This window comes from the organism of the source record quoted next, unplaced genomic scaffold (genome assembly GCF_019419815.1).
Source record: "Pyrus x bretschneideri cultivar Hongxiangsu unplaced genomic scaffold, Pyrus_bretschneideri_v1 Contig21, whole genome shotgun sequence".
NCBI classification, from domain to species: domain Eukaryota; kingdom Viridiplantae; phylum Streptophyta; class Magnoliopsida; order Rosales; family Rosaceae; genus Pyrus; species Pyrus x bretschneideri.
Window position 1 is genome coordinate 4710158 of NW_025999513.1, and position 9470 is coordinate 4719627.

Consider the following 9470-nt stretch of genomic DNA (forward strand, 5'->3'; position numbering starts at 1 on the left):
GTATGGTAAATGATGATGGAATACCATCACCGGCCGTTTGGTCTAGTGGTATGATTCTTGCTTTGGGTGCAAGAGGTCCCGAGTTCGATTCTCGGAACGGCCCCCTTTTTTATTTTTGTTTCTTTTTTTCTCTTTTCATTTAATTTTAATCTTTATATAAAGGGCAAGAAGATTGATCTGATGTGTGGGATTAATTGGAAGTTGTTGGTTCTAGAAATCAACCAAGAAATTGGTAACAATCACTTCTTTTCATCTTTACTTATCGTTCATATTCAAATCCTGAAGAAATAAAAGTCCAAGTTTTTGGAGTTCAAAACTTTAAGTCTAACACAAGTGTCAACGCCATAAGAGGATAGTAGAAAAATAAGTTAGAATTAAAATAGGTCGTCTAGAGCTTGATTCCTCCAACATAACAACAAATGAAGTCAAAAAAGTCTTGCATACTTTGACAAGTCTTAGTAAAAAGATAAACTTGCATGCAACCAAAAATCAATATGACGCCTAAACTTGCGTGCAGAACATTTTCTGATCAGAGCCAGTTTCGACCGTTTATCCAATGACTTGCAAAATTCTATGAAGCAATAAGGCTGTCCCAAACAAACTTGTCGGAAGAACGACTACAAAACATAGCCTGGAAGGGCAAAGGAAAAGCTAATACTTTGTTTAGCGCTTTTTTTTTTTTTTTTTTTTTGACAAACCATAGATTTGAAGATTAGACGATAGATTAGGAGTCGACAGGGTTTGAAGTCACGTCATGATGCAAGAACAACACTCCTTCCAACCACTGTGACAGAGAACCACTTCTGTGACAGAAAGCCACTTGTAGAAAAGCTAATACTTTAACACCAAAGTAAAAAACTAACAGAAGCATTTATATAGGAAGACGAGGTTGTTCTTGTTCATCAGAGAATTCAAATACGAGGTTCCAGTTGCAAGAAAAAAAAAATCAGTTTCTTTCACTGTCGGCCAACATTTCAGCATAGGTAGCCCAGGGTTCAGTGAAAATTCAAGGGTATATAAACAAGAAATTCAGAATATGCAACACAAAAACAGCAGAGCCACCTCCTTCACCAAAAGACCAAAAGCCGGCTGCAAAATGTGCCTGCCTCGTAATTCCAATCAATAGACGGCTTCATTTCCCACACCGGCATTCTGGGAAAAGGCCTATGAAGCAAAAGGCTAGTCTGATTACCAACTCAAGTCTGACTGAAGAAACGAAGCGGCAAAGCAGCAGGGTCAAGTTCCCAGCATCCTCTGAGGCTGCCGCCTTTTTCGTCTGTTAGCCGGAAAGAAGGAATCATGTGAGAAAACCTCAGTAGTTCAACCCCATGGACGGTCATGGTTTCAGCTGATCCTCCTTTCACCCGAGTCTTGAAAACCGAGTTGAAACCATCCACACGCTCTAAAATCAAGACCTCTCTCTGCAAATCATTTTCAGTCTGCACTACCACTATGTCATACTCGCAGGTATCCAAATCGGTACACGAGAGACCAGCTGTCCAGTTCTTATATAAAGCCCAAACCTCACCTCTGTGTGGATATATTTCAAAATCATTCTTACCAATAGAAACTGCATTTAACCGGTGTGAAAAGGAGAGAGTAGAATCATAGTCCTGGAGTGGACTCCTTCTAACCCTAAATCTCCCGCAGCTGACGGGCATCTCCGCATCATGCCATCGGATCACCCTGTCTGGTAGTAAGTTGGCAAGCCATGCAATATGCAATTTGGATCGGTGACTATCAAGGCTCGTTATCTGGCCATAGTATTTTGGCAAGCCATCCTCATCACTATACAATGCCCAGATCTGACCAATCTCAAACTTTTCCAAAGATTTATCAGCATCAAAGTTGTAGAACTCAGATTCCGGAATATCAATACCTTCTGGGGATGATCCTTTGGGAACATTACCATCTTCATTCCTTGTATCCGGAGATGCAGAAAAACCATTAGTACGAGTACTAGCCTCCGATTTCCGTTCTCTAGAAACAGGAACTTCTTCAATATTAAAAGGCAAAGCGGCAGGATCAAGCTCAACAGATCCTAATGGAACTCCTACTCCTTCGTCACCAGTCAATGTATAAGATGGAACTCTGTGGGAAAACCTCAATAATTCTCTGGGCGGAACTTGAAATGTGCCTTTCCCATCCTTAACCTTTCGAAAAACACTCACAAAGCTTTTCACCTTCTCCAAGAGTGCAACACATATTCCAACATCCTCAGAATAGTCTGACAAAATATCAACAAATTCATATTCAAAGTGCTTCTCATTGGAGTCCGGATCAGAGAACCACTTTATATCCCAGTTCTTGAAAATGGCCCAAGTCTCTCCCTTTCTTGGATATATCATGTAAGCACTTCTAATCTTCCCCCAAATCATCAAATGAGAGAACATGGGAAGATCTTTCGTGGTTTCAGAGTGACCTTGTCTGAATTTACCACAAGAAAATGGCAAGTCAGCTTTGGCCCATTTCATTTCATTATCATCATCGGGGTCCGGCTCTAGCCAGGTTATCTGCAACTTGAACTCAGGTGAGTGAACTTTCTTGATTCTAGCATAGAATCTTGGCATCCCATTTCGAGTATCATAAATAGCCCACACCTGCCCAGCTTCAAAGAGTTCTTCTTTCCGGTACCTCTCAAAGTCGTTGAAATCACTATCAGGGAAAGAATACAAGGGCTCTGGTTTTTGTTTCTCATTGGAGTTTTTATCTAATGGAGAATTCTCAAGACTTCTTTTCTTCGAGTCGAAAACTTTCACCCTTTCTTTAGCCCCAAACTTCTTTTCACCAACTCCCTTTGGCAAACACTCTTCAAAATAAGCACTTTCTTTCTGTTTCACCTTTTCCTCATCTCCTGTAGCGTCAGCAGCACGATCATATTTATTATTCATGTTAGATTCCCCCTCTTTTAATGTGTCTTCATCTTCCTCTTCAGTGGCACAGGATGAACCACTCCTCTTCTCCCTTTTTGATAAAGGAGTGTCTTCACCATCGCTTAGATGTTCCTTATAAGAAACGTTCTGCTTATGCCGTGAAGACCTTCGTGGTTGCTGCTCTCCATAAATTCCGGATTTCAAACCAGCCTGAAGAACAGCATCATTGATGACCATATCTTCTTCAGAATCACTGCTGCTTTCAGAGACACTGCTTTCGCTGGATTCTACTACATGTTTCCTTTCTCTCTTACGCTTTACCTTTTCGGAGCGAACACCTGAAGAGCTACTTGCCTTTTTCTGTGTCTTTTGGAAAGGTTTAGCTTTGGAGTTTTCAGCTCCAACATTCCTCTGAAATCTCACTTCAGACATGTTAACATTCACTTTTTTGGGGGGGAATGCCTGCTGACTTAAGTTAGTTGGTGGTGGTGCTGGTGGTGCTCCACCTGGCACATTTGTGTCATAGGCAATGAAGGGCTTACTGCAGCCTTGACAACGAAGAGATCTAAGAAGAACTTCTCTATAATACTGGTACTTGACTGAACAAAATGGGCAGGCAGTCCAAAAAGTGGATCGGGCATCTGAATACCCTGGTGGAAAAGGTTGCTGTTGCTGTTGGCTCTGGAGATTAACGCCTGAAAAGTTGCCTCTGGAGTTGTTTTGAACTCCAGGATTTGAGTTCCAACTTGCCCTCTGCGGGGGCCAATGTGGTACACCTGTTTTACTCACAGAAGTCTTGCGTTTCAGGTCATGCATGCTCCGTTTGTCACGGTCCAAAAGTACTCTTTGAGCTTCACCTATCAGCTTAAAAGCAGCTTCTGCACCGGAAAACTTATTTTTATCTGGATGAAGTTGGAGAGCAAACTTCCTGTACTGCTTCTTAATTGTTATCTCATCCGCTGTTTGATCAATCTGAAGGATGCCATACCAGTCCATCTCAGTCCCAAATGATTTCTCAGCAGAGCAATGCACATCACAAACCATAAGCATCTGAGATATATTCTCCAGATCAGAATAGAGTTGTTGCGCCTTTATAGCAATCTTACGAGCCCCCACGAAATCCTTGCTCTGCATCTTCTTCTCAGCAATCGACTTGGCCCTAATGGCCTCCTCCTTATTGCAATCCATCACTAATCTGGAGAACCTGAGTTCACTTAAGCTGATTTAATAGTGCATAAAGCAACAGGAAACACTATAACCCCAAAAGCATGCTTCTTTATTGAAAAAAAGCCAAGTTTGATTTCCGTTCAATATCACAAGTCACATCCAGTTGAACCCTGCCAATTCTGCATCAACTTAAGAGTTAGGACCAATTAAAAGCCTTTAATCAACATAAAGAAAAATAAACAAGGTGTAAGCGATTACATGTGTGCAACGTTTCACCCCCAGTATTACTTATTAAGTTGATATTCAAATTAAAGAAACGCAATGTAAAATGCATTTTTTGCAGTTTAATAGTAAATCACTAAGCACCTACTTATGAAGTGAAACTTGAAAAAGGTGGGAGATGAAAAACAAAACAAAATCCTGAGTAATAACCAAATAAACCACGCAAATATTTTCATCACATATTAGAAAGCAACTCAACGAACTCCGTAAGCCACCCAGAACAACATTCAAAATAATTAATGAAAAACAGGAAACCATAGCTAAAACTGAAAAATAAATATAGAAAACCCACAATACAATGAATTGCTTTCTCAGGAAAACCATAGAATAATAAAACATTACGAATTAAAACAAAGGAAGATATAAGAACGCAAAATACACAACAAAATATATCCCATTTCCCGGAGCTAGACATAACCGCTTATCTCACAGTCCCCTACTCAACAGTCTCTTTGGAACCCAAATGAAATCCTAGAATTTATAGAATTTCAATTCCAAATATTTATCCTCATACTTCAAAAGCTAAATCTGTGTAGAGTTCATTCTCAAATTCTTGAATAGTGTGAATTTTCAAAGACCATCTCAAACTGAGACAATTGTAAATTACCTCAACCCGAACAATACAGAAAATTTGTTCCAACTACAAGGGTTGGTCCTATGCTAAACTACCAAACTAACCTGCAGCAATTACGACTTGTAAGTTTAATTTTGACAATAATAAACATTGAACTCTGTCCTAAACATTTAAATTTCATTCACAAATGAATTCTTTTGCAAATAATCCAAACTTTTTTTTTTTTTTTTTTTTTTTTGCCATTTAATCCCGGAAAGTATGACAGTTCACTTTATAAACCAAAAACATTATACCAATTGCTCCCACAACGAAGCCTTTACCCACATGCAATCCAAACCCAAAAGAACCCATCACATCACAGTCCACAACGGGAAGCAAAACCCTTTTAAAAATTAGTAATATTGGGGATGCAGAACCCTAATTTTACCCAAAACTCAATAAATAATTTTGAAAAACTACTGTAATTTGTTGACATATTTGAATCCTAAAAACAGACCCCCAAAAGCATGCGTAATTTAATACATCGAACAACCAGAGTCAAACATCGTTCTTCAAGCTAAGGGTGGAAGCTTGAACAACCTTGGGAAAACGCCAAAAAGTGATAAAAATGTCGCAACGAATTCAGAAACAAAAAAAAGAAAGAAAAAGCGGTTTTGGAAAAGAAGCGCTTACTCGTTTGTTTTGGCTGAGAAATCACAGAGCCCGATTTGGGAGACACAGGATTCTGGAGGGACCTGGGGTTTTCAGAAGTGGGAAAGAAGAAGACCTATGATACTTCGGCTTATTTCTCTAATGCCACTCATTCAGTCATTTGGGTTTATTGGTAATTAGAGTTGTAATTTACTTCAAATTCAGGGGCATTTTTGTTTTGTGAATTTTCGAGTCCCTTGTTCTGCCCCAATGTTTTTTAGTAAAGAACTGTACTTCGTTCTGAGAAAGAGCAACGTTGTGATTAAACTTCGTTGACAATGAACTGAAATTACAATTCTACCCTCACTGAAATTACCAAAAAGGACATTCATCAATTAGGGCATAGGAATTATCAATGGCGCGGGCCGGGCCCAACTCTTAAAGTTGGGCTCGAGCCCGACTTGGGTTGGACCGTTTTGGAAATAGAGATATTTCGGGTCTTACCTGAAACTCGTTGACATGAATCAAAGTGAGCCCGTATACTGAAAATATGCTTATATGGAGAGACGGAAATTGAATTCATTACTTTGCGTGTAATGGTGAATGCTCTTAACCTTATAAGCTACAACTCTCTTGCAAATTACAAAGGGCTAGTTTGGGATTGCGGTGTTTTTTTTTTTAAACTACTTTTGTTGTGCATTAAATATAATCAGCTGCAAAATAAAGCGGTTTAGCGTTTGTTAAAATGTATTTTTAAGTGCTCTGAGTATAAAAAGCAATATAAAAGCGTTGGTAAATTTTAATGTAAAGCAGTGACAAAAATAGACATGATAGTGTGGACAATGATGATGACAACGGTGGCGAGGGCAATGGTTGTGATGGTGATGGTGGTGGTGATTCCAATAAAGGGGTGTGGTGGTTGGGCTACAGAGGTAACAATGATGGTAAGGGCGGCAACAACGGTGATGGTGACAGTTGTGGTTATGGTGGCAGTGATGGCGGTGGCGGCAACGATGATAGTAGCAATTATGGTGGTAGTGGCGGCGGGTATGGTTGTGGTGGTGGTTGTGGTGCGATTGCGGTGTGGTGGTGGTGGCAACAATGGTGGTAGTAATGGAAATGGTGGTATAAGAGGATTGGGCTTGTAGTGATAGATGGTGGTCGTCACTTTGTTCTCTAAGGATAACATGTGTATAGAAGAATAAATAATGTCGTCTTTAAAAATAATGAGCATATAACATGAATTAAAAATGTTCATTAAAGGTTCAACTCCACTTTTTATTAAAGCAATTTTTGAAAGCAATTTACAAGCTGCTTTTAAAAGTTATTGTCTAGAGGCCATTTCTTTTGAAATAATTAGAATATTTTATTTTTATCAAATATTTTTTTACTGCTTTACTTTAAAATAAAACAAATTTTAATAAAAATAGCTTAAATAAGATACATAATAATATAACTGAGTTTGGTACGATTACGAACCAATAATAGGATATTGATTACCGTACCAAACCTTCCATATGCTAATATTACCGTTGTCGTGCGGCAAAGTTGGTATGTCGAATGAGTTGGTTGGTAAGGTTTGATATTGGTCCTGTCAATTAATTTAGTATTTGATTGTTTCATTTGGACCCAAAATTTATTTTTTGTTTTAAGATTCATAACTATTTTCTTCTAGCCGAAAACACTTTTTTTATATTTTGGTGAAGGCCTTAAAAAGTGTAATAAAACATGATATAATGTACATATTAAGATGTTAACGCCATCTTTAAACTTTGATGTAGTAGTACAAGACACCAAAAAGGAACCCAACTTTTTGACCAAACCAAAAAGGCATCAAGTTTTTTTTTTTTATGTTTTTTTGTTTTTTTTTTTTTTTAACGAAGGGTAGATTCATTACCATCAAGAAAAAATACAACAGCAGCCCAAAAACAAGTTAAGCATAAATAAAGAAGATGGACCACAAACACACAGATGACAAAGCTCCAAAGCCAACCTTGAAACCCAGCACACACAAACAAACCACATGAAAAAATCTAGAAAGCTAAGGGCCTGTTTGGTATCCTATTTGAACATTTTAATCATTTCTTAAAACATTTCTTGAAAACTATTTCTTTAAGACTCAAAAACTTGATTGGTTTGTGATTTAAAAATTTTAAATCTTACAACTTAAACTAAACGAAGAGATCTAAAAAGATGAGGTCGTAAGAGAGGGAGAAAGAGGAGAGAGGAGGAAATAAACTAAGAAATGATTGAAGGAAAGAGAAAGAAGAGAGGATTAGACGAGATAGAGAGGAAGAAGAGTGAGAGAATGAACCGAGAGAATGAAGATAGCGGATTGGAGGAAAGATGAAAAATGCATAAAAAAATTAAAAAACAAAAAGAGGAGAGAGAAAGAAGAAAAGAGGGAGAGATAGATTTGGAGTGAGAGGGGAAGAGTGAGAGCAAAGAAATGAGTAAGTTTAAGTTTAAAAACTCTAAAAACTCACTTCTTATATTTTTAGAGAATAGACTATATTTTTTTAGTTAATCTTGAGTTCAGTTTTTTAAAATAGTCCTACCAAATAAGTTTTTAAGGCCTAAAACTTGAAAATTGCTTCTTGAAGTTGCAAACGATGTCGCCTGCACCAGAAAACCACATGACAATCATCTTGATCTGGCTCCCTCCACAAGCATCTGGAATCACGCAAGCAAGAACCCAATAGTTGGGTGAAGAAAGAGGCCGCATCATCCTCCAAAGACCAGCACAAGGATCGTCGCCACGAGACCAAGGAAGCACGCTGGTAGAAAGAACTCACGAGCAACATCGCCAACAAGGGCAAACAATGGGGAGGACTAACAAGGGCCAAAAAGGGCGGTGATGCAAACACCCGATCTTTAGCCAAAGCTAGGACCGACGTCGACGCAAATCGATGAAAATGAAAACCACTCACACGTCGGTGAGAAAGACTCATTGGGGGAGAGAAAGCTTTCACAAAGGGAGAGAAAGACCACTCCAAAGGCATCATTCACACACATTTTGCAAAACTAAACTTCTTCTAGTAGTCTACCATACCTATTACCTACCATCAACATTTATTATTCGCACATTTGGTATACCAAGCAGCAATTCGTCAAAATTCATGATACAAGTTAAAAGTTACAAACTAAGAGCATTTTCAATCAAGCTCTCTATTTTTAAGTCAAAATTTAACTAAAATTATTCTAAAATTATTTTAAGAGCTCCCTAAATTTCAACCATTCTCGCAAATTTAGGAAATCATAAGAAATTAAGAATTGTGGACCAATAGGAATTCATATTTTATTTAAGATATTATTAAAACAATGATAATTAATGCTATGAGCTCATTTCTCACTCCCTAGATTTAGGAGCTGCTAGAGATTTTGTTATATATCCTAAGAGCATGATAGGGAGTGTGATTGGGGAAGAAATCTTCCAACTTCTCCACATATTTTGGTCAGGAGTTCATTTAAGAAACCCAATAGAAATGTTCTAAATCAAAGAGTCAACATTACAAACCAAATGAGATGTGATTCCGAAATGTCGGGGAAAAGAGATTTTTCAATATTGCCGAGAACACTGTCCGGTACACTAACTATCATAATACAATTGTTTGGAAACTAAAAAAAGGAAAAAAAAATATACCAAATTGTATTATGACATGTGTACCGGGCTATGTTTCTGCTACACTACAAATTTTCTCATCAAGAAAAGCGGGTAGTGAAAAAGGGGGTGGGGATGAGGTTGTATGAGGTGGTGGATGCACTTATTCGTAGCGGAGCGATAGGATTAAGATGACTCACCCTTGGCATGGTAAGGGCGACGGAGGAAATACGGAAGGCGATGAACCACGGCGGCTATAGGTGGAGCCGCCAGGGTGGTTGGAGTGAAAACCAGAAACCCACACTTGCTGCCTTGCAATTTCTACACAAGCACATGTGATGCT

At 38.4% G+C, this 9470-nt stretch overlaps 1 protein-coding gene and 1 non-coding gene across 2 annotated transcripts; one reads left to right on the forward strand and one right to left on the reverse strand.

Moving 5' to 3' along the window:
• Positions 1–31: 31 nt before the first annotated feature.
• On the forward strand, positions 32–103 carry TRNAP-UGG. The gene has a single exon. It is a non-coding gene; the product is annotated as a tRNA-Pro (tRNA).
• Positions 104–851: 748 nt separating this feature from the next.
• On the reverse strand, positions 852–5784 carry LOC103958545. The gene is made up of 2 exons (XM_009370818.3): positions 5569–5784; positions 852–4219 (listed from the first exon to the last, which is right to left on the reverse strand). Exon 2 carries the CDS (start codon positions 4059–4061, stop codon positions 1197–1199), a length of 2865 nt encoding a protein of 954 aa, XP_009369093.2. The 5' UTR covers positions 4062–4219; positions 5569–5784; the 3' UTR covers positions 852–1196.
• Positions 5785–9470: the final 3686 nt, after the last annotated feature.

What these genes read in the sequence shown, in the direction of transcription:
- LOC103958545 (XM_009370818.3), bottom strand. Translation starts at nt 4,061, where the DNA reads ATGGATTGCAATAAGGAGGAGGCCATTAGGGCCAAGTCGATTGCTGAG.